This window comes from Pygocentrus nattereri, chromosome 8 (assembly GCF_015220715.1).
Source record: "Pygocentrus nattereri isolate fPygNat1 chromosome 8, fPygNat1.pri, whole genome shotgun sequence".
In the NCBI taxonomy this organism is placed as follows: domain Eukaryota; kingdom Metazoa; phylum Chordata; class Actinopteri; order Characiformes; family Serrasalmidae; genus Pygocentrus; species Pygocentrus nattereri.
Genome location: NC_051218.1, coordinates 4,720,355 through 4,745,603, shown reverse-complemented (window position 1 = coordinate 4,745,603; position 25,249 = coordinate 4,720,355). Strand labels below are relative to the sequence as shown.

The following is a 25,249-nucleotide window of genomic DNA, read 5'->3' as shown; positions in this document are numbered from 1 at the left end:
CTCCTGTAGGTGTACTGTATGTACATATAGTGTACATAAGTCTTGAAGTGCACACATGCTTCAACAGTTTTTATAGCTGTTTGTTTTAGAGGACTGGACCAATACAATATTCAATCTCTTCCAAAGACCATAAATGTTTGAGCTTTGATTTTCCAAAAGACCAAATAATAAATTTTCATAGTAAACAATACTTTTCAACAATGTTATGAACAAAGGCACTGAAGTTTGGGCAGAATTTTCTCACGTACTGACAATGCAGTAAATAACTGTCTCTGGGCAGTTGCTACAAAAAACCCAGCTGTTTCAGTATTTAAATTTTATTAAATCTTTAGCTGGATAGATTTTGACTTCACATCACACTTAAGTATTGATTAGTTAGCCAGATCTTCTGTTGCAATGTCTCCAAGAAAATGATTTCAATATAAAATAACAGGAGGTAGTGTTTTGTACCGGAGGTTTTAAGATGCATTATTTTTACAAAACTGAAAGTAAAGGCAGTTTTACTTATAGAAGAATCTCTTGTGCTTGCTGTTCCAGAAGGAGCTTGAGTCCAACAATAACTCCAATTTATTTTTATAAGCCTTTACTTTCTTTCTCAGTAATTTTAATGCTTACGTTATCATACTCAGAATAAATGCATGTCATTAAATCACAATACAATGATTTGACAAAGTTAACCAAGGAAGCAGCTAGTTGAAGTTCATCAGAGACTCCCATCCATAGTCGGCTGTGGAGGATGAGGGGTTATGAGCTCATTTGTGTGCTGGATCATGCCTACATATTCCTAACCGGACCCATGAGGATATGTCTATTAAAGTCTTGCAACATTTAGAAAACATCTTATGCAACCTTTATTTTATCCAGCAGGTTCTTTCACAGCTAAGCACTGTTGTTCTTTGTATTAGGTTTTAAAGGCAATAGTGGTCTCCAAGCATGAGGGAGCCATAGACAAAGCAAAGGGCCAAGATAAAGGTGGTGACAACTGCCTTAAGGCCAATTCAGGCCCTGCAGTCTCGCTCCCCTACCAAACCCCACCAAGCAGGCTTTTATAGGAAATGCAGTTGGATTAATTACTATGGTTTGACAACTTGTAAGTCATCAACATGGATTCAGAGACAAACCACTACTAAAGGTACTAGCTTACTGCTAAAAGCTTGGTGAGGGATTTTATCCTAAGGTGTGGTGTCCCAAAGGTCATCGAGAGTGATCAAAGAAGTCACTTTACTGGGAAGATTTGACCAGATGTAGCAAGGTTGTTGGAGATAAAGTGGCATCTCTATTGACCTCGAGCATCTGGTCAGGTTGAAAGGATGAATAGAACTTTTTGAAGACCAGACTGAAAGCTTTACATGTTATACTTTGTAATATCAGAGCTTTGACCAACAGGAATAATCAGCAGTCACTGAGAGTATTATGGGTCATCGAGTGTCACTCCCTGGGACTATTGACTTGAAAGCTGCAGCCATGCATGTTATTTCTGGTAATCTACTGCAATGTTGCCGGACTTTATCTGAAGTCATTGCGGCCGCTCAAACAGGTGTTGGATGCATGGAAAGAACCGCCTAAGGAAGGCCTATTGTCCCTGGCCAGGAGGAGGCTCTGCAATGTTTAGGTCACAGGGGTTAACCTCCACAGGGGTTATCCTCCCCTTTGCGGCAAGTGCTCCGACACCCCAAGAGGACAGGACCCATGTTAGGTCGGAAAAGGTGTCCATGACAATGGGTAAAACCATAAGTTTACAAAAAGGCATAGAACACTGTTTGCGTATTTGGAATATGAAGCTGCCACTGCATCATATCCTGTGAAAGTTGATGATACCATACGATTACAACTTCTTGCTTCATCAAAATGTAACTGACCCATGAACATCCAGATAAATCTACCTGGTATAATGGAATTCCCCTTTCTGTGCTGCCTTCTTCATGCTTGGTTAAACTCAATATGGCCTGAGTTTATGGGAACAAGGCTTATCCATCACTCCCAGTTGATTCATTGCGTGGTTTGTTACATGGCTGTAGTCATGACCTCTACTACAGTCCATACTGATCCATGGGTCACATTACAATGTCGTGGAACTTTTGCATTGTGTGAAGAGAGATCTTGGCATTACCAGATCAGATAAACATGGAATGGTTACTTTATAAAAGACCCTCAGTCCTGTATAGTGGAGCCTGGAGGATGGAATATTTCCATTAGGTGACGTCGTGGATGCCGTACAGCAAATATTAGTTGGCTTATGCCACACAGGAACTAGCTAATGAGACTAGTAAAGATCTCTGCTTAGTGAAGGATGATCTCTACAGGACGTGGTGCTGGAAAATAGAAGGGTCTTAGACTTTCTGACCAAAAGGGAGTTGTATGTCAAATTCTCAATACTTTCTGCTACCTTCTATGCTCCAGATAATTACTGAAACATTGATAAATACAGTGCATGTGTAACGACCACTGTTCGGTCATCAACCAGTCGGACACAAGGGCTCGCTTTCCACTCTGTTTATTCTGAAACGGATTTTACAGTGTATTAATCCTCTCTTGCCTTAGACGGCTGCAGACATCGCAAGCGTCCATCTCAGAGCTCTCACTCGTCTGATGGAGCTCATAGCATTTCCTCCCAAAAGAGCACTCTTCACATTACAATAGCATACATGTGATCGTATAGTTTGTTCATATCATACAAATCCCAAAATGACAGAGAAAAGCGTTTTCTTTTTCCTCTTATGGCAAAACAAAGTGAGCTTACTGCAGAACAAATACAAAACTAACGCTGCTTAGCTAGCATCAGCGAATTGCACTGCACATTTCAGGAGGGAACAGACTGGGGAGCACATACCTGAAACGGATTTTACAGTGTATTAATCCTCTCTTGCCTTAGACGGCTGCAGACATCGCAAGCTGAACATATGAATATAAAGTAAGAAGGAATTAGAAGTTTTTATAATGGAACTTTGCTTCTGAGGGCGAATTTTAGCTGGCCATATAGCTAGCTACCGAGGCTCAGCTAGCTGAAGCACATGTCTGAGCAATAATTCAACAAAATAGCATTTCTAATCAAAACTACACTCTAAGATTGCCACATGCTCATATAATGTGTTAGAACAAAGTTTCAAAGTTTTTTTTCTCTATATGAACTGAATTAAACTATATATCAATGAGGAACCACAGCAGTTACACACCGTCCATCTCAGAGCTCTCACTCGTCTGATGGAGGTACGGCAGCAGCAGAGGGACATGGTCTGCAGTGATGTCACAGCAAGAAAAGAATAGCTCCCTAAAAATATTTGTAAGGTTTTTTTCCTTTTTATATAAAAATATAAATAACTTTTTACAATTGTTCTTAACCCTTTTTACAAAGATGGAGTCATTTTGGTGAAACTCAATATTTTATCAACTGTTTAATTTCAACTCCGTTACACCTGCTCTTGTGGAATTATTCCAAACCCTGCTCCAGAAGGACCTCAGATCTTCAACTGGGTTAGTAACAACTTTGGAGATTTGTTTTCTGGGATCTTGCAGCTATTGCTCCAATACATATTTATTTTTGCCTCATTTCTCTGGTGCTCATTGACTAAACTACACTGGCGTAGTCATTCCTTATGAATATAACAGTTAATTTCCTCAGTTTCCTGTACATGGACTAAAGGGAAAGAGGCCCATCTTTAGGACATGCAGAAAGAGGGAAATGGTGGTCATATTGCTCTAAGAGGATAGGATAGATTAAGGTTGTGGAACACAACCCATCTGTGCAGTGAAACACCCACATGCATGCACACTTGGCCAGAGCGGTGGGCAGCCCTATCCACGGCACCTGGGGAGTAATTGGGGGTTAGGTGTCTCTCAAGGGCACTTCAGTCATGGACTGTCAGCCAAGGGGATCGAAGCGGCAACCTTCCGGTCACAGGTCTGGTTCCCTAACCTCCAGCCCAAGGAATCTATTGCTGTGTATTGTTTACTGCTATATGATGTTTACATACCCTTATACAATTGTGTGCCTGTGCTGTGAATGTTTAGAACATTTTTTTTATTTATCCCTACATAGTCATGTTGGTCACGCCCATCGTGTATGACCTGGGCCTGTCAGTCTGTTTTATGGGCTTGCTTTGTCTGGTAATGGAGCACAATTAATGAACTTCACTACTCCAGACATGTGACTGCTCCCTCTTTACCTTGAAAATAGCCAACCAGAACAGACACAGCTCTAGCCACCAGAATCTTTAATGCCCTGATCATTTATTAGTCCAGCTTTCCATAGGAGTTTAAATATGAATATACTCTTGTTTTTAGTTTTTCTACCAGGTTATAAGAATATGATCTAGCGCTATCAAGAGCCTCATGGTAATTTGCTAGAGACTATGCTATTCACACTGAGGGTTGAGGGTGCAGAGCTGTTCACTCCTCTAATCATACAGAAGCTCTGTATGAACTACAGCATGCAGAAATCACTGAGCTGCTGGAACCCTAAAGGTCATAGTTTCCACAGTGCTCTGCTCCTGTGGGGTGGACGTCTTCCGTCTTCTTCAACTCGCTTGTAGGTGTGGTGACATTGAAAAACCCAGGTGGCTCAGTGCTCTGTTGCTGTGTAAGAGATGCCAGGACATCTTCCTCCATGCAGAATTTGCCTTCAGATGTTGTAACTTTGAAAGACATGAATAGCACAGTAGCTGCTGATTTTAGCTTTTTTCCTCATCTGCTGATTATTCAGCAGAAAATCTGATTTAATACAGACAAATGTTTTACTATATAATAAAACGCAAACCCACAAACACTGTATGGACGAAAGTACTGGGACACCTACTCATTACACCTACAGGAGATGAGCATGACCTCCCATTCTAAATCCATAGGTGGATGTTGGAGTTGGTCCGCCTTAGAAGCTGTAACAGCTTCCACTCTTCTGGGGGGCTTTCAACAAGATTGTGTCTCATCCAGGGGAGCATTTGTGAGGTCAGACACTGACATTGGATGAGAGGGCCTGGCTCACAATCTCTGTTCTAGTTTATCCCAAAGGTGTTGGATGGGGTTGAGACCAGAGCTCTGTGAGGGCCAGTCAAGTTCTTCCACACCAAACTCACCCAGCCATGACTTTATGGAGCTGCTTTGTGCACTGGGGCTCAGTCATGCTGGAACAGGAAAGGTTCTTCCCCAAACTGTCTCCATGAAGATGGAGCACACAATTGTCCAGAATGTCTTGGTCTGCTGAAGCATTAAGATTTCCCTTCACTGGAACCAAGGGGTCTTGGCCCTGAAAAACAACCCCATATCATTCCTCCTACGCCAAACTTTACAGTTGGCACAGTGAAGTATAGCAGGTAACATTCTCCTAGACTCGTCCTTCAGACTGACAGTGCGAATCATCACTCAACAGAATGTTTCCACTGCTCCAGAATCCAGTGGTGGCTGCTTTTACTCCACTTGATCTGACTCTTTGCATTGCTTCTGGTGATGTAAGACTTGTATGCAGCTGCTAAGCCATGGAAACCCATACCATGAAGCTCCTGGTGCATAGATTTTGTGCTGATAATGTTAGAGAAGGTTTGGAAGTCCAGTTACCAAGTCAACAGAGCACTGGTGAATATTATGCATTATGCATTTAAGAAATGCTTGTCAAGGCAATCTGCACTGAAGTTGGTCTTTTCTATTGCCAAGGAAGAGCGCAGGAGAGCCGGTTTGCAGAAAAAGGTTTATTGGAAGAGCACTGTGTACATCTTCTACAAACCCATTATAAAAAAGAGCAGCTTTATTCTTTTATTTGTCATTCTTTTGTCCTCTCCTCTCCCAGTGCCCTAGTTTCAGTCATAAAAGGCCAAGACAGTGTTCTTGTAGAATCATATCCTGACCTAAAACGAGTAGAGCTGGGTTTCTTGGGTGTTTGGATCCTGTTGTAAACACTTTTTAGTGTTGTACTCTGTATTCTGCATGTTCTGTCCCATCCATCCATCCATTATCTTCCGCTTCTCTGGGATTCAGGTCACGGGGGCAGGATCCTAAGCAATGAGGCCCAGACCTCCCTTTCCCCAGCCACTTCCACTAGCTCTCCAAGGGGGATTCCGAGGCACTCCCAGGCCAGCTGGGCAATATAGTCACGCCAGCCTGTCCTGGGTCTTCCCCGGGGTCTCCTCCCAGGTGGACTTGCCTGTGACACCTCCCAAGGGAGGCGTCCAGGAGGCATCCTAACCAGATGCCCGAACCACCTCAGCTGGCTCCTCTCGACGTGAAGAAGCAGCAGCTCTACTCCGAGTCCCTCCCGGATGACCGAACTTCTCACCCTATCTCTAAGGGAGAGTCCAGACACCCTGCGGAGGAAACTCATTTCGGCCGCATATATTCGCGATCTTATCCTTTCGGCCGTTACCCAAAGCTCATGACCATAGGTGAGGGTGGGAATGTAGATCAACCGGTAAATCGAGAGCCTTGCCTTATGGCTCAGCTCTTTCTTTACCACAACAGATGGGTAAAGAGCCCGCATCACTGCTGACCCAGCACCAATCCGCCTGTCAATCTCCTGCTCCCTTGTACCATCACTCGTGAACAAGACCCCGAGATACTTGAACTCCTCCACTTGAGGCAAGAGCCTATCCCCGACCCAGAGAGGGCTCTCCACCCTTTTCCGCCTGAGAACCATGGTCTCAGATTTAGAGGTACTGATTCTCATCCTGGCCGCTTCACACTCGGCTGCAAACCGATCCAGCGAAAGCTGAAGTTCACGACCTGATGTCCCCAATAGGACCACATCATCTGCAAACAGCAGCAATGTGACCCTGAGGTCACCAAACCGGACACCCTCCATCCCCTGACTGCGTCTAGAAATTCTATCCATAAAATTTATGAATAGAATCGGTGACGGGGCAGCCCTGACGGAGTCCAACTCTCACTGGGAACGAGTCTGACTTACTGCGAACCAAACTCCAGCTTTGTTTGTACAGGCCCTGAATGGCTCGGACCAAAGAGCCATGTACCCCGTACTCCCGAAGCACCTCCCACAGAATACCCTGGGGAACACAGTCGAATGCCTTCTCCAGATCCACAAAGCACATGTGGACTGGTTGGGCAAACTCCCATGAACTCTCCAGAATCCTGGAGAGGGTGAAGAGTTGGTCCAGTGTTCCACGATCAGGGCGGAACCCCCACTGCTCTTCCCCCCTGCATACACCTTACCAGGGAGGCTGAGGAGTGTGATTCCCCTGTAGTTGGAACACTCCCTCCGGTCCCCTTTTTTTTAAAAAGAGGCACCACCACCCCAGTCTGCCAATCCAGTGACACCGCCCCTGCTGTCCACGCACTAACTACCTTAGTGACTTCAGCCTCAGTAATGGACAGGCCTGTTCCCATGTCCCCAGACTCTGCCTCCTCACTGGAGAACGTGTCGGTGGGATTGAGAAGGTCCTCAAAGTATTTCTTCCACTGCCCAATGACGTCTTCAGTCATAGTCAGCAGCACACAATCACTATATACAGTGCTAGTGGAACACTGCTTTCCCCTTCTGAGTCGCCTGACGGTTTGCCAGAATTTTTTTGGAGCCGACTTGGTCACTTTCCAAGGCCTCACCAAACTCCTTCCATACACAGGTTTTTGCCTTGGCAATGACTGAAGCCGCAGAATGCTTGGCCTGTCGATACCTGCCAGCTGCCTCTGGTGTCCCACAGGCCAACCATGCCCGGTAGGACTCCTTCAGCTTGACGGCATCTCTCACCTGGGGTGTCCACCACCGGGATTGAGGATTACCGCCCCGACAGGCACCACCTACCTTACGGCCACAGCTACATTCAGCTGCTTCAACTATGGAGGAACGGAACATGGCCCATTCTCAGTCAATGTCCCTCACCTCCCCCGATATCTGGTCAAAGTTCTGACGGAGGTGTGAGTTGAAGATCAAGACAGGTTCTTCTGCCAGACTTTCCCAGCAAACCCTCACTATACGTTTGGGCTTGCCTGGTCTGACCGGCATCTTCCCCCACCACCTGATCCAACTCACCACTGGGTGGTGATCAGTTGACCGCTCCGCTCCTCTCTTTACCCGAGTGTCCAAAACACATGGCCGCAAGTCCGATGACACGACTACAAAGTCAATCGTTGAACTGCAGCCTAGGGTGTCCTGGTGCCATGTGCACTTATGGACATCCTTGTGTTCAAACATGGTGTTCGTAATGGACAAACTGTGGTTTGCACAGAAGTCCAAAAACTGAACACCACTCGGGTTCAGATCAGAGAGGCCATTTCTCCCAATCACACCCCTCCAGGTCTCACTGTCATTGCACACGTGAGCGTTAGTCCCCCAGTACGACAACTCTCCAGGAGAAGCACTTCCAAGCACCCTTCCCAAGGACTCTAGGAAGGCTGGGTACTCTGAACTGCTGTTCGGTGCATAAGCACAGACAGCAGTCAGGACCCGTTCCCCAACCCGAAGGCGTAGGGAAGCTACCCTCTCGTCCACCGGAGAAAACCCCAACATACAGGCACCGAGTCGAGGGGGCTATGAGAGAGCCCACACCTGCCCACTGCCTCTCACCATGGGCAACTCCAGAAAAGAATAAAGTCCAGCCCCTCTCAAGCTGTGTGTTGAGGTGAGCCTGACTATATAAGAGACCCTTATTAGTCCCACAATGGGGAAATTTCAACTCTGCATTTAACCCATCCATGAAGTGAAACACCACATACACATTAGTGAGCACACACACTAGGGGGCAGTGAGCACACCCGGAGCAGTGGGCAGCCCAATCCGCAGCGCCCGGGGAGCAGTTGGGGGTTAGGCATCTTGCTCAAGGACACCTCAGTCATGTGCTGTCGGCTCTGGGGATCGAACCGGCGACCTTCCGGTCATGAGGCTGGATCCCTAACCTCCAGCCCACGACTGCCCCCTATATCTAGCCGGTATCTCTCAACCTCGTGCACCAACTCAGGCTCCTTCCCCCACCAGTGAGGTAACGTTCCAAGTTCCAAAAGCCAGTTTCAGCAACCAAGGATCAGAATGCCAAGGCCCACGCCTTTGGACACTGCCCCATCCACAAATCACCGAACCTCTACTACTGCCCCTCCCATTGGTGGTGGGTCGATGGGAGGGGGGACTCATGTAACCCAGCCGGGCACCATGAGTAAATGCCTGACCACCAGACGCTCGCTGGTGAGCCCCTCCCCCAGGCCTGGCTCCATGGTGGGGCCCCAGTAACCCAGTTCTGGGCAGGGTACACAAGTCCTGTTTTTGTCTTTTCATAGGGGTTATTATGGATCACACTTTGTCTGACCTGTCACCTAGGACCAGTTTACCATGGGAGACCCTACCAGGAGCGACACAATAACATTTTATAACATATTTAAAATTTAAAATTGGTCAATAGTCTCATCTACTGATATTCAGTTACAATTTATTTCTAATAATCATATAGATATAATAATCAATTCATATACATCTTTTTAAAGTTAGATACTCACATGTAGCCGGGCTCTCGCTAGAGAGGATGTGTTTTTAAAATTTTTATGATGTATTCTTCTGTAATTTGAAGATATTTAAAGTCGAAACAGCACTGATCAGGGCAAGGGCTAAAGGCTGCGGAAGAGAAGAGAATATGTTTAGTTCATGTTCATTACTGAAAAACCAACGCACCTTCATCGGCTCCACTACGGCCGCACCTGAACACAAAGCACATGATAAATACAGACTGTTCAGATGATGGTGCCCAAACATCAGCTACAACACATTTTACAACCTACTACAAACTAACGGCTAATAATGATGACAATAGTCATAATAGGCTATTAATAGATCAAAATAAATAATTAGTTATTCTTAGTTAATACGAGTAATTGGATATTTTTATTATTTGTAGTATATTCTACAGATATATGCAGATTTTTGAACTCTCGTGTCGAACATGTGTTGCTCATGTTCTAGTTTTTCTAAAGAAAATACACTTCAGCACGTTTTAATAAACAATTAGTATTTATATGAAAAAACAATTATACATATGATCACACACACATATAAACATATTGCTGTAGTCAGAAGAAAACCTCTTCTCTCAAATGATCATTTTAAAAGAAAAGTAGGTTTTTGCCTTCTCCTCTAATGTAAGTCAAAGGAACCAGACTTTTTTTCCAAGGTCATTTTGGGCCATTCTTTGTGAAACTCACACTCAACATAAAGAGCAACAGGCAACTTTAAAACCTGTCAAACTGAAAAATGACAAAAATGGACATACGAGGTTTCCTTCTGACAGCAGCGATATGTTATGACGCATGATGGCATGGTATCAATTTTTAAAAACAGAAAAATGTCCAACTCACTGCAAGCATCCAATGATACGGTCATCAGCAGGACCAGCACCAAACACACACAGCTCATCTCCATCTTCTCTGCAGGCGTCTGAAGCTCTGAATTATGCCCTTATCTCGAGTCTCTGTTATAAAAATTCATGTAATTTTCTGTCCTTTATTTAAGGCTCTGCCCCCCTACGGCCTCTTCCGTTCACCACGTCTTCCTTTCAGAGCGCAGAGCAGAAGCTCTAGTATGAAGATCATTGATAGCAGCTCTGATGTATCTGATAAGCTCAGTGCACTAAACACCAGACAGTGGCTGAAAACCTGTGACGAGTTGACAGAAATGAGACACTTGTGGGTGTAAGGACAATGGCGGTTTAATAACTAACAGCAAACCAGAATCAAAAGGGCAGAGCAAAAGTCGTCATCGTTAAACAGGCCAAAGGATTCAAACACAGGTCAGTCAGGAGAGGCACAAGTACAAAAAGGATGAAGCAACAGGTCAGAAACGGGATAAACAAAGCAGGGGTCAAAAACACGGAACATGGGCAATCAGAATAACACCGCTCGGTAGGTTTCACTAAATTAAACTCACTGCTAAATAAGAATCTTTCAAATGAAATTAGATGCATATTTGAAAACATTTGTAGAAAATTACGCAAAATGCTTTTTAAACTAGTATTTGGATTGTGTTTCTGTAAAAACTGCAGTTCAAAAAATATGAGTCTACAGAGTCTACAGAGACAATGTGACTCCTAACAATCACCTGGAAAAGCTGGTCGACCCCGAAACTGCCCCCCGTCAGATATGCCGCACTTAAAGCTTTCCTCTTTAAGAGAGAGGAGAAAATCAAGCTGCTTTAGATCTGAAAACATCCACAGGTGTTTGTCCATCCGTCCACTGGGAGAAGATGACTCGGCCTCAGAAAGAAGATAAAAACTAAAGAATAAGAGCAAAAATCTACTGTGTTCAGCCTCAAACTGCAGCTAAAGTGCATCAGATTACACAGATGGGCTTTCATCACCATGAAAACACACGCGTCATCTAAACCGCTTATCCTCCTGGGTCGCCGTGTGGTGCTGGAGCCTATCCCAGCTGTCATTGGGCAGAAGGCAGGATATACCCTGGATAGGTCTCCAGTCCATCACAGGGTAGACAGACTGACGTACACATTCACACCAAGGGGCAGTTTAGCAGGTCCAGTTGACCTGACTGCATGTCTTTGGACTGTGGGAGGAAACCAGAGAACCTGAAGGAAACATGGGGAGAACACACAGAACTCCCCACAGAAATGACACCATGAAAACAGAATAACAGACACGCTTAATGTCTACGTTCATCATAAATCATGATTCTTGGTCAAAAGCATACTGAGATCCATGTGCAGAAATCCAAAGCGTTTATTTACTATTGTATGTACTGATCTGTCATTATGAACAATGAGTGTCTGTACAGAGTGAAATGTTAAAACAGGCAGATTATGTGGTCAGCACAGCTCTGATATGCACTAAGAAAAATGTGCTCTTATGTTCTCATTTGATTTGGACCACACAGGGTTCAATAGAAGTCAACTGAGAGCCACAATTTATGCCAGTCTGGTTTAGCTGTTTGGTGAATACAAGGACAGTGTTCACAAGTCAAAGCAGACTGAACTACAGAAAAAATTAGTTAGTGTATCACAGTCAAAGCATTTTGACTGGATTAGAGAGCTGCAGCTCCTCTCACTGGACACGTTTCATCATGACTAGACTTAAACTTCACTTCTGATTGATTAGATTAAGAGACCCTTATTAGTCCCACAACAGGGAAATTTTCACCTCCACGTTTAACCCATCCATGAAGTGAAACACCACATACACTCAAGTAAGCACACACACACACTAGAGGGCAGTGAGCACACTTGCCCGGAGTGGTGGGCAGCTCAATCCGCAGAGCCCGGGAGGAGTTGGGGGTCTTGCTCAAGGACACCTCAGTCATGTGCTGTTGGCTCTGGGGATCAAACCGGCAACCTTCCGGTCACAAGGCTGGTTCCTCACTCATGCTCCTGTAAGCTCCTGGTTAGCTATCTGACATCATATCTGCACTAGAGAGGTTCGTGGTCCTGGCATTGCGTAAAAAACTATTTGTAATTATGACATTTGGCAGACTTAGTTTGATCATTTTACACAGGTAGGCGAAGGTGGTGTTGGGAGTCTTGCCCAAGGACTCTTATTGGTACAGTGGCGGCTGCTGACCCAAGTGGGGATTAAACCCCAGTCTACAGTGTAGAAGGTAGGTGTTACCCACTACACTAACCAACCACTCACTAGTATTAGGTCCCATGTTGGCTCACTAATCGACTTCTTTTTCTGTAAGATCAAGAAGTCTATGGTCTATGGTCAAATTGAAATGAGCATATCAGATTTCGGTCAATGAGAGGCTTATTCAGCTTTCTAAAGAACTAGTACATAATCTTGATGCACTGAGGGGCTCTGATCGGAGTTATCAGTTGTCAAAGCATTTACTAAATCAGCAGTGTATCACCATAAAAACATTAATGAGATCAGAGACTTTCTGACTGAAGCTGGAGAGCTTGAGAAACTCACCCAGGCCTTTTTTTCTAGCAGGATTGATCACCGTAATGGTTTCCTAACTGGACTCCCAAAAAAGACAAACAGCTTCAGCTGATGCAGAAGTCTCCAGAGTCTCACTAGGAGTAAAAGAAGGAACACCCCTACCTCCCAGTCTTAAATCCTTAAACTAGCTACTGGTCTGTTACAGAATAGAGTGTAAAGATCCATTACAGGTCCATAAATGGATCTTTTAAAAGAGAGATAATAAGTGAACCTAAAGGATAATTCCACAAAAGTTTCAACTTTTCTGCATAATTCAGTGTCTGGCATGTAAACAGAGTGGTTTGGTGTGAAATAGTTTATTTGTAGAGACTCTTTACAGTGGTGGTGATGGGAACCAAGAGTTCCCTAAGAGCAAAAGGAGGCCCAGCTCAGTATTAGTTTAGTGTTCCTAATAAAGTGCTCCATGGTTGGCTGTAAATATGGCCCATATGTGGGCCAATACAGCTCATCCCTGCAACTACAGGTCCTCATCATGATCTTGCCATCTCATTCAAGAACTCTCTAATTGTTCCATCTGCAGAGGCAAGAAGTTTTATTGTGACTCAGGAGCGATAACTGGCCATCCAGACTCACATCGCGAACCTGACTCGGTCATGCAGGTTCCTCCTGTACAACATCCGTAGGATCCGACCCCTTTCTTACGCGAGAGGCCGCCCAGGTGCTACTGCAGTCTCTGGTCATCTCAAGGCTTGACTACTGCAACTTGCTCTTGGGTGGTCTTCCCATGCCAGGCCATCAAGCCTCTGCAACTCATCCAGATTGCGGCAGCACGGCTCGTGTTCAACCTCCCCAAGTTCAGCCACGTCACCCCACTGCTGCGCTCCCTTCACTGGCTTCCTGTAGCTGCATGAATCAGATTTAAAACCCTAATGCTGGCCTACACAGCCAAAAATAGACCAGTCCCTTCCTGCTTGATGGCAATGGTGAAATCTCGAACTGTACCACAAGCTTTGAGTACAGCTCGACTTGACCCGCCATCCTTCAAGGTGCATGGAAGACAAGCGTTGACAATGTTCTCTGTGCTGGAGCCCAGGTGGGGGAACGAACTCCCACTGGCTGTCCGGACAGCAGAGTCTCTCACTGTCTTCAAACGCAGACTGAAGACCGTCTCTTAATTCAGTGCTGATTTAAGTGCTGATTGTCATGTATTGTACCTTCTCTAGCTAGACAAATCACTTCTTGTAAGTGTCCCTGGATAAGAGCGTCTGCTAAATGCTGTAAAAGTGGTGGTTTTGGTGTTGGTGCTCATATGTAAGCATTTTAGAAGCCTAGTCCTTAACCTTATGACCCCTAGGTTAGACACACACAGCTTTACACTCACCATTTGCACTCATGTTTCACTGAAACCTTTCTAAAACAGCTTCTTTCATGTGTTAGACGCTTATATGTAACTACATTTTACATACAAGCACATTGTCCACTCCACTCAGGTGACCAGTTTGCCCTCTTGTGGACAGTGGCTGCTACTGCACTCCTGTCCCAGCGCATGTCTGTTAGATGTTAATGATGAAGAGGATAATAATGTTCCTCTGATAACTAATGGAAATGGGCATCATCATCATCGATTTGTGTCTGCTGAGGTCAGAACAGGTTTGCTTTCAAACGCCACTGCTGTTTTTCATTCACACTCATTTGGTTATGGTTATGTCACTCATTCTTCCATGAGGGGATGCTGAAATAAAGAGCAGGGGCGGATGTGGCCACCTACGCCAAAAGTAGTCAAAAGGGTATTCCACAGATTTTTCTAACATTTTCTACATATGTAAATCACTGAGGTGTAAACAGTGTTTCCGACTGGTTTTGTTATAGAGGAACCTGCCAATTCAGGCTTTCTTTACAGTGGTAAATGAGTCAGTGGTGATAGGAACCAGGGGACTTTAAGGGGATTTAACACAAATATAGCCATTTTATTTACTATGTGAGTGTTTCACTTTAATGGGGTCATAGATAACATCTGAGATCCGCTCCATGTAACACGTTTCTGTACAGCTCCAGCTGGTCTGACTACACTGTAATAAACCCTTGCTGGATCATATGTATTCAGATAATATTGTCCCTATAATACAGTGTTAATAAGCCGGTGGCCTGAGTGTCAAAATGTACTCAATGATAAATGATGACTGATGTGGATGGTTGTGTTGACAGTAATGTAGATACTTATGTGACGGCTCAATTTGCCCTATTTCAGTTGCAGAACGCCACCAACCGAAAGGGCAGTTTTGTTTTTGGGTTTTTTTTTTTTTCCTTTGTTTGTGGAGTGATGAAATTGATCTCCCCCTACTCCCCCATGACCCTCACTGCTGTGGGCAGGGCTTCTTCTCCAGGTTCTTCTCATGTGAAAGGTGCCAGTTATGACCTACAACCTACCTTGTACAGACATTGGCCGTTTTATCAGAAACACCATATTTTGTAAGTATCTGCACTAAAAAATGTGACTTCTTAAATTTACTTGATTCAAACATTTAAATCAAATAAATGCAGTGCAGCAGTTTTTCAGTGCAGTTACTGACAGTAGCCCATGTGTTGCTATACACACCCTACACGGCCGTAGTGTGGTACGAGTGTATCGAGCGCAGCAGTGTTACTGTTATCGATAAAAGCTGCATACAAGTTTGCAGAGGATCTGATCCTGGATCAGTCTGTGTGACTGCCTTTAAATCAGTATAAGGAGCTGAAGTCCATCCTGCTCTTTGAAAGCTCAATGTCCAAATACAGGAATGCTGCACTTTAGTAACTCGCCATGTCCTACATGTGGACAATTAAGCTCCTTTTGTTTCTATGAGGCTCACTAATAGGATCTAAGGCTAGACTATAACAGGCCAGAGAGAACACACTGAGCAACACATACAAAACCACTAACCTCAGCTCTTCACCTGCGTTTGAGAAAATAAATCATCAGCATGGTTTTCTACACATCTGTGACCTTCGTAAGTAAAAGTGTCATACCTGAAAACACACACACTCGTCCGCGATGCGAGTTCAAACACTCGTTCTTCTGATTCTCCTGATGCTCACACAGTTTCTGCTCTGAACTCGTAAGCTGTGAAGAAGCTATCAGTAACACAGGACTCGAGTCAGCTTATCACTAATTCTTATCTAAACTTCTTCCTCTACCATTTCCAAACCTCTCCCTAAACATTCCCTAACCGTACTGTAGCATTTCCCTAACTCTTCTCTATTCCAGTGTTTCTCAACCTGGTCCTCAGACAGGCCACATTTTCCTTCATCCCTAAGTGTTGCAAGCTTGGTTGGAGCAAAAACCCTTCCCTGGTTGGGAAACACTGGTCTAACCAAAACTGTTTTTTAAACATTCCCAGACCCAAGACCTCTCCTTTCCCCAAACATTCCCAAACCTCTCTTTAGCCACTTCCAAACTTTCCCCTAACTATATCCAGAACTTTAACAATTCATGAACCTCTCACCTTCTTCGTAACACTACAGCCCAAAACCATTTCACTGTGTTGATTTTTCTTCGTTATTATTGTCTGTTCTGTCTACCTAACTGTACATTATTACTATTAAAGATGAAACGGTTATGCTACACACAACATTGTGCATCATCCTTATCTCAGATCTACACATGGCTTCTGTGGTTCTGCTGATGTGTGTGCTCACCGTAATCAGCGGCTGCAGCGCTGCTGTCTTACTCGTAATAATGAGACGATGGAAACGGTTCACTTGCATCATTTTATTCTGTTATTTGGATCCACAGCAGTAAAAAGCATCGATAGTATAATTCACAATATGGTGAATATAGGAGCAAATCAACTTTTCATGCACTTTAGATGTTGCATTTGGGTTACATAGAAGCTGCAGTGCTGGAATATAGTCTTCAAATGGTCAATTCCTTTATGTCATGCTTGCAGAACTTGTTCTTGACCGTAGTAACACTGAAAAACACAGATAACAGTCAGTCGCAGCTATAGTGATTTAGAACTGACCTCATTTAGTTTAAAGTCAAGACAATCTTATCTGCCGAACTTCTTCTGAAGGTAGGTACTCACATGTAGCCTGGCTGTGGGCAGTCAGAACTTGTTTTTTCCACTTTTATGATTCGTTTGGGGGGAATTTTAATATCGCTGAAGGTGAAACAGCACTCATCAGGATGGCCATCACCATGAGCTGAGAAGGAAGGTCAGAAAACTGAGTTTGTTTTTAGTTACTGAAATGAAACCTGCTTTCATCAACTCAGCAGAACCTGAAGGTCCTGTCAAATAGAAACTATTCAGGGTGAAATGACCCACATTGTCTGCACACTCTGATTACTAATAATACTTATTGAAGTGAATACAACTCAATCACGACTACAACCAAATAATAATACAGTGAGTCAAAAGTCACAGGACAGGTATTATTTATTATTTTTAATTTTATTATCCACTTTTATCTCTGGGGTCATCTCAAATTGTGTATGCTGAGAAAATCCACAACAAACGCCACCTTCAGCCCCGCACGGCGGAGGCTTGTGACAGCATAAAAAATAAAATAAAATAAAATAAATCTGCGTCCTGTGAGTCTGGACTCGGCCTGTAGATGATTTTGTACTTGTTACTATTGATAATGATCAGTAGAATAGTTACTGTTATTCCAATACATATCAGGTTCTGTTCCTGCGTCTGCCTGTAAGAAGAAGAAAGTGTCTTAATGTTGTAAACTCACGTTCACTGTCTGAGGAGACGGTCATCAGCAGGACCAGCCCCAGGACCAAGCACACACAGCGCATCTTCATCTCCATCTTCTCCGCAAGTTCCTCTCCTCTCTCTGGGGGTATCTCGAGTTTGATCTGGTGATGCTCACACACTTATTAAATTCGCTTTAAATCTAGATGTGTATTTAAGGGTAGGTGGCTCTGCTCTGCCCCCACCCCCCTGCCGCCACTGCCTGTCCATCCTCCGCCCCATTCACCCACTTCCTCTTAGAGCAGAGTTGAAACAGTAGTGTGAAGATGACCCATGACAAGTCATCTGATGTGTGAAATGCAGTGATCAGTTACTAGAAATCGGAGAACCAGTCTATTCTTCTAAAAAAAAATGAATTGATTAATGCATTGTTCTCTAAAGTCAGGAAATTAAACCATATTATTCAGCTAATGAACCCCATCAAAACTAATTCCAAGCATGGGCCTTAAGAGCTTTCTTTAAACCACTAACTTTACCCAGAGAGAGAAAGAAAAACTAACCATTCTAAAACTTTACAGTCGGCCTTCAGTAGCTTATAACATCGCTAAACAGGAAGACAACAGAAATGCTGAATCGATTCATTTGCAGTGTACTGTTGCTTTGGTTGCTACCTCAGTGACTGCTAAGCTCATATCTGCCAATACGTCATAGTGTGTTTCATCCTGCATTGCATGTATTCTTAGTTCTGTATTTGTATTTGTGGTAAGTCTATTTTATTGCAGTGCTTTGTACTTGTGTTTCTGTGAACACCTTCAGTGTTTTGTGCTTCTGATCATTTTAATAGACGTCAGCGTCACTAATTAATGACGTTCTATTAAAAGACTGGTTTACCAAGAGAGACGCTGGAGGACTTTCACCTGAAATGAGTTCATGAAGCCAGTCTGGTTATAAAAATGATAACAGGACATCAGAGCCAGAATTACTCTTTTAGTACTTTTACTTTATACTTAAGTACATTTGAAGGTAAATACTTTAGTACTTTTACTCAAGTGGAGGTCTAAAGGGAGGAACTTCTACTTTTACTGGAGGAAGATTTTACCTTGGGTGTCTTTACTTTAACACAAAGCACAAAACACTGAAGGTAAACAGTTTCCATCAGGGAGAACCGAGTGGCTCTGAAATCACTTTTTACACACAAGCAAAGTTTCAGTTTCAGATTTATTTACAACTTAGTTCCAAGTTTAAGTTGAATAAAAACTGGCTTTAAACTCAGGATCACAGATGAGCTCCTTTACTGTGTTGATCTGTAGGCGTCTGTTCATAAACAAAAACCAGCCCAAACTAATTTACTATAAAATGAAATGGTGTTTGACGCGGCTTTTTTCTGAATTTCTACAGTCCCGACCAGTGGCGCAAAAAAGGGGGTATGCGGTGCATATGGGCGCTGCACTACAGGGGCGCCAAAATGATGCCGGAAAATTATTTCTAGTCTGTATTTTCTGTAAGAGCTGTTTGTTCAAGTCTGATAATACACATCAAAAAACAGCACAGCACTAATCAGGCGCCCATCCACTCCGTCCCCACCCTCCTGTCATTTGCTCCCAAACACAGGCGCTTGAGAACGCGCCCCATTGGGAACGGAAGAGGGAGAGAGAAAAAGATGTTGTAGGGATGAAGAAAAGCTTCTCAAAGTGGTTGAAAGACAGCAGGTTGGTCAGTTTATACGCTTTATTCACCTACGTCACCTTTGTCTACCCAAACGAGACTGTAGGGTACGAAAGTAGCGCTGGACCACTGGGTTCTAGCAAAGCTGCCTCACTGCTGCGTTCCCAAATGCACTTATTCAAAAATAAACGAATCTAATAGAGGTCAAACCTTCCATAGTTTCCCCAAAGATCCCGAACTTCACCGGGAATAGATTCACACAATCAGAAGAGGTCGCCTGTTCAGTTTAAGATGTATGTTACTGTGCTAGCTAAGGCTAGCCATATTACCCAGCCAGCCAGATGAATGATAGCAGTGAGGCAGCAAGCTAACGTTAAAGCTAAACTTGGTTCTCCATCTACGACCTGATTAACCCTGAACTGGTTATTTTCTCGGTTTAACTTCAAAACGAGTGACATTAGTCAAGCCACAGCTCTTTATAGTAGCCTGTTTAGCTAGCTAACCTAGCTAGTCAACACTCTAGCTAATATGCTAACCGTGGCGGCCTGGTCTAAAGCTCAGCTCGCTGGTGGCACTAAATCATCTTAAACTCTTAGTTTCTAGCCACATTCAGACACATTCAGCCTGTAACTGCTTTAGTTGAGTTTTCCTTTACATTTTTATTTATTTTGTCCTTTCATTTATTAAATTTTCTGTTTTACCTTTTTATTTATTTTATTTCATTTATTTCTTCCTTTTATTTATTCTGTCTTGTTTTACTGTTTATTTTATTTCCATAATTTACTTTTTTATATAAACTTGGTGTTTTAACCCTCTTTCTTTGTGCTTATATTTTATTATTCTAATTATTAATCTCTATTTTATTGCATTACATTTTAGCCTGTCCACTTATCAGTTTATTCTGAATTATTTTATTTCTTCTTAATTAAATCCTCATTGCTTGTTTTTTGCTCTTACCATTTAATTTGTATTCTGTTTATAAAGTTCCTTATTTTAGCTTGCCTGCTTAAATATTTGATTTTAATTTTAACTTTTTTCAGTCACTTTAAGTTAAGGGGCGGGGTTTTGGGGGGGGGGGGCGCCGATAATATGTTTGCATCCACCTCAGAAAGTATGTAGTTGCACCCCTGGTCACGACTGCATATGTGGACATATTTCTATATTGTGCTCTATTTACACAAAGTTAGGTTAGTTCATCATTTATGTTGAACAGACTCTCCCAAAGTTTTACGCTCCCAAAGTTTTAGGCCTTTCTGTCAACGTTGGTGCTTCTTGGTCATTAAATGATAAAATGAACTACCACTCAATAAATTGTGGTTCACCAAAGGATGAGAGTTTTGGTGTGGAATACTTTGCAGTCAGAGTCATGACTTGTATCAGTTCTGCTTTTTGGGGATAACAGGAAAGGCCTTTTTATTTATGTAAGCAATTCTAACTGTCAAAACATGGTTCGCTCTCTAAATGCTACTTCAGAGACTTCTGTTATCCAATCAGTTATTAGGACAGGCTTAGGACTGTACTGGGGTGTCATGGAGTATACAACCCCACTCCCACTGATCTGAGAGTGACATCACTGACACCAAGGAGTCTGTCCTGGGCTTGTGATCGAGACACTTTGAATAAAAATTCATTTGAGCAAAAGACGCTACTCTCTTATATAATATCCATGTAACGCTATGACCGTTTAAATGATTCGTTTAAAATGTTTGCAATGCTTTATTTTATTTGAATTCATACAGTAGCATAAAAATGAGCATTAATAATACAGAAAAAGAAGCAAGATCAGCATATTTTTGCTGTCGGAACAAAACCTTGTATCTCAATTTTTGTCGTTTTCTAGTTTTTTACATAATTTGAAAATGTATTTTGTCCTTTATGTTGTGTCAAACTTTCATGATGAATGGACCAAAAGAAACTGCCTAAAATTGCTTAGAAATATGTCTGGTTCCATTGACCAGCATTCAAAGTAAAGTAGGTTTTTTCCTTCTCCTGTAAAGTTCCCACTTTGGAGATACGAGGTTTTGTTCCAACAGTAGCGATATACTGTATAGTGTATATTGCATAGAGGATAGACTGAATACTGAAATAATAATACTGAAAAAGCAAAGTGCTGATCAATAAATCATGCGATGATTAGAGGTTTGTTAAAAGCTTTTAGCTGCTCTGTTTGCTGCGTCTGGGCTGTGTTGAAGCTGCAGATCTGGAGTCTAGATTTACTGCAGGATTATTTCCTCCTCGCAGAAACGGCCCCTCTGCGTTTTAATCTGGAAAAAATGCAAATCAACTTTAAAATGGAAACAAATGTGTTTATCTGACATAATCAAACATTTTTTATTTCTTTTTTAATTTTTCTCTCAGAACAAAATCTTTGTATCTTTGTTTATTTTAACATAATTTGAAAACAGCGGCAGTTGTTGTGACAAAATGACTTAAATTACTGAGAGATCCAGTTTAATACAGCGATCCATCTGATGAGGTCACAGATGATGTCGTATTCCAGATTATTAAGAGCTGGTCAGTAATCTGTGCTGGTGTACGTGTTTAAAGTATCCCTCCCAACCCTGAACACAGTGAGCTGCTGCTGCACAGGGTTAGAACTGACCTCATTCTTCTTACAGTCATTAGAGTCTCATCTGCTGATGTTCAATAACACAGTAAAACAGTAACCCGCATATATAAATATCCTCTAAAGTTAGATACTCACATATAGGCTGACTTTGGGCACTTTTGAACTTTTATGATATTTTTTGGTGAAATTTTAAAACAGACAAAGTCAAAACAGCACAGAACAGGATGGCTAGTGGTTCGAACTGATGATGAGGAGAACCAAACATTCTTAGTTTTATAAGGGTTCAGCTGGCCTCGCCTGTGGCCAGCAGAGGGCGATGACGGCAGGGTGTCCAGCCTGCACCGCCAGCTGCCAGCAGAGGACGACGGCAACACGGGGTCATAACTTCAGGGAACTCCAATTCCCAGAAGCCCCCGGGCTGATTAGGCCCAACTTGACACACCTGCAGACTCCTCTACTTAAGGCTGTGGCAAACAGAGGCATTTGTCACACCTTTGTAGAGGGGTGACTGGTATGGTACTTAGTGTAAGAAAAGAAAAGAAAAGAAAAGAAAAGAAAAGAAAAGAAAAGAAAAGAAAAGAGTGGGCTGAGAAAAGAAAGTGGCCCAAAACTAAAGAAAAGCAGGCTAGAGGCAGCTACTGGGAAGTCCACCTTCCCTTCTTTTTAATGGGGGAGGTGTGTTTTTGTTTTCAGTCTCTTACTTCATCTTTCTAGTTCAGCCTTTGTTTGAGAACGCTGGTTTCAGGATTTTATTTATTTATTTCTCCCCCATTTGTCATTCCCTCCATCTCCATTTTCATTTCTTTGGGGTGCCTTAGCCATTGGCACATGGGTAACTGCCAGTCAGTACGCGGTGGTTCGGCTTGGCTCCAGGTCACCTCAATCACAGCCTTCCAAACATGCACTCCATTGCTGTAGTGAATTTATTTGGTTCTCTTCACTGGTTTTTCAGTTCTGCAGTCGGGTCCACCTCCCCGCTGTCCCGTAACAAGTTTTTAATAACTCTAAAAGCCAATATTCCTTCATCAGCTCCACTACAGCTACACCTGAACACAAAGCACATGTTAAACATGGCCTGTTCAGGGTTAAATGACTCTGTATATAAACAATCAAAATCCAATACAACTAACTTTACTACTGCTATTAATTGCTAGATCCTAATGTCGGTGCATACTGATCAATGCACAATCCTGGGTTCATGACTAGGCCTTAGGGCCAGTGTCACACAGAGGCCTCAGCTCATTTTAACTCTGACGTTATCCAATCAGCAATTTCCTAACACTTATCTGTTTAGGCTCTGTGTATCTGGATGTCAAATGTCCTTGGGGGTTCTTGTCCACCTATAACTATTTCATCCAATCCCCTCTCTGTTGTCTTGTCGCATGATCATGCAAGGCTTGTGTGTGTGTGTGTGTGTGTGTGTGTGTGTGTGTGTAATCTCTGCTATTCTGATTAATAAATGGGGAAAGCCTTCTGAGTACAGACCTAGTCTCTGGTCATTTGAGTTTCCCCAGCTGGCTGGACTCTCAGAAGGACGAAGGGGGCTTCTGGCTAAGTTCACAGCTTTGGTATTAAGGTCAAACCATGGAACCTAAAACAAACAGGTCTTACATTAATTATAATAATAGTATTGATCACAACAATAATAATCTGGAGATAATGATCTGGTTACTAGCAGGACTGGTAGAAGTAATTTTTTTGATAGAATTATTGGTAGTTTATTTATTTATTTATTTTTACATATAACATACAGAAGCTTTTAAGACCCCCAGCCAAATATTCATGTCCTAAGTGAAAAGTTCTCATCCTCTGCAGAGAACAAACCTCTTTATTTACGTTTATTAAATGTCCTGTCACAGCAGTTCACTTTTTACTAGCACGTCATTTGACCAGAGTACGCAAACTTTTCCTCAAGACTGTAACACAGTATCTGTTTTAAAAGCTACAAAACATGTTAATGTTTACTCACACTGAGCATCTGAGGAGACGGTCATCAGCAAGACCAGCACCAAACACCCACAGCACATCTCCATCGCTCTGTCTATTAAGGAGGTGATGTGTCAAGGGGGGTCTTTAAGGAAAACACAAGCTTTAGAAGGCAGTATTAAGGTTTTTGTATATTCAGTTCCAAAAGTTCTGCTCAAAATACTTGGTGTGAGACTTTCTGTCTACAAGGCCAACTTGCTGCGTTTGATCCAGAGGTTCTGAGGCAGATTTTGGATGTAGACAAAATCCAAACGAAGCTCTGCATCAAGGCTGTATTTTCAGAGAATCATGTGAATGAAGACAAATGAGGCCTCGGTTGCTGCCCCAACACGTGGCTGCCTCAGTTTGTGTATGGAGGGTCTGGAAACCCCACCACCCTGTTCCATAGGGAGGTGGAACCACGGGCTGTATTTAAGAGTCTGTGGGTGGAGCAGACTTGCTGGTTGGAGCGCTCGAGTGCTGGAGCTGCGAAAGTTTGCTGAACAATGGATCCTGCTGGAAAGAGGAAGTCTTCTCCTGTTTCGGGGCATTTTTTGTGTGTGTGTGTGTGTGTGTGTGTGTGTGTGTGTGTGTGTGTGTGTGTGTGTGTGTGTGTGTGTGTGATCAGCTGCATATAAATATATACATTTTCGGGGGGGGGGGGGGGGGGGTATATGCTATAGACAAAAGTATTGGGACAAGCCTCCTAATTGAGTTCCAGTGTTTTAGCTACACCTATTGCTAACATAGGAGCAGGGGGCTGGGGTTTGTTTTTCAGGGGTTGGTGTAGAAATCTTAATGCTTCAGCAGACCAAGACATTCTGAACAATTGTTCACTTCCATCTTTGTGGGAACAGTTGGGGAAGAACATTTACTGTTCCAGCACAAATGAGCCATTGCCCAAAGAGGCTCCGTAAAGGCTCAGCAGGGTGAGAACTTGACTGGCCCTCACCTCAGCCCTGACCTCAACCCTATACAGCACCTTTGGGATGGAAATTCTGAGCCAGGCCCTCTTGCCCAACATCCATATCTTCTGGATGAATGGACAAATTCCTACAGACTCTCTCCGAAATCTTGTAGAAAGCTTCCCAGAAGAGTGGAAGCTGTTACAGCTGCAAAGGGGGACCAACTCCATATTAATGAATGGGATGTCAAAGCTCCTGTAGGTGTACTGTATGTACATATAGTGTACATAAGTCTTGAAGTGCACACATGCTTCAACAGTTTTTATAGCTGTTTGTTTTAGAGGACTGGACCAATACAATATTCAATCTCTTCCAAAGACCATAAATGTTTGAGCTTTGATTTTCCAAAAGACCAAATAATAATTTTCATAGTAAACAATACTTTTCAACAATGTTATGAACAAAGGCACTGAAGTTTGGGCAGAATTTTCTCACGTACTGACAATGCAGTAAATAACTGTCTCTGGGCAGTTGCTACAAAAAACCCAGCTGTTTCAGTATTTAAATTTTATTAAATCTTTAGCTGGATAGATTTTGACTTCACATCACACTTAAGTATTGATTAGTTAGCCAGATCTTCTGTTGCAATGTCTCCAAGAAAAT

At 43.0% G+C, this 25,249-nt stretch overlaps 1 protein-coding gene and 1 long non-coding RNA gene across 2 annotated transcripts; both read right to left on the bottom strand.

Annotated features, from left to right (window-relative positions):
* Positions 1–16,531: 16,531 nt before the first annotated feature.
* Positions 16,532–17,687, bottom strand: LOC119263803 (C-C motif chemokine 14-like). The gene is made up of 3 exons (XM_037540298.1): positions 17,523–17,687; positions 16,868–16,985; positions 16,532–16,753 (listed from the first exon to the last, which is right to left on the bottom strand). The coding sequence occupies exons 1-3, from the start codon at positions 17,596–17,598 to the stop codon at positions 16,696–16,698; spliced, it is 252 nt and encodes an 83-aa protein (XP_037396195.1). The 5' UTR covers positions 17,599–17,687; the 3' UTR covers positions 16,532–16,695.
* A 3,539-nt stretch (positions 17,688–21,226) lies between these two features.
* LOC119263806 lies at positions 21,227–24,003 on the bottom strand. The gene is made up of 3 exons (XR_005130535.1): positions 23,686–24,003; positions 23,202–23,307; positions 21,227–21,411 (listed from the first exon to the last, which is right to left on the bottom strand). It is a non-coding gene; the product is annotated as an uncharacterized LOC119263806 (long non-coding RNA).
* Between the last annotated feature and the right edge of the window lie 1,246 nt (positions 24,004–25,249).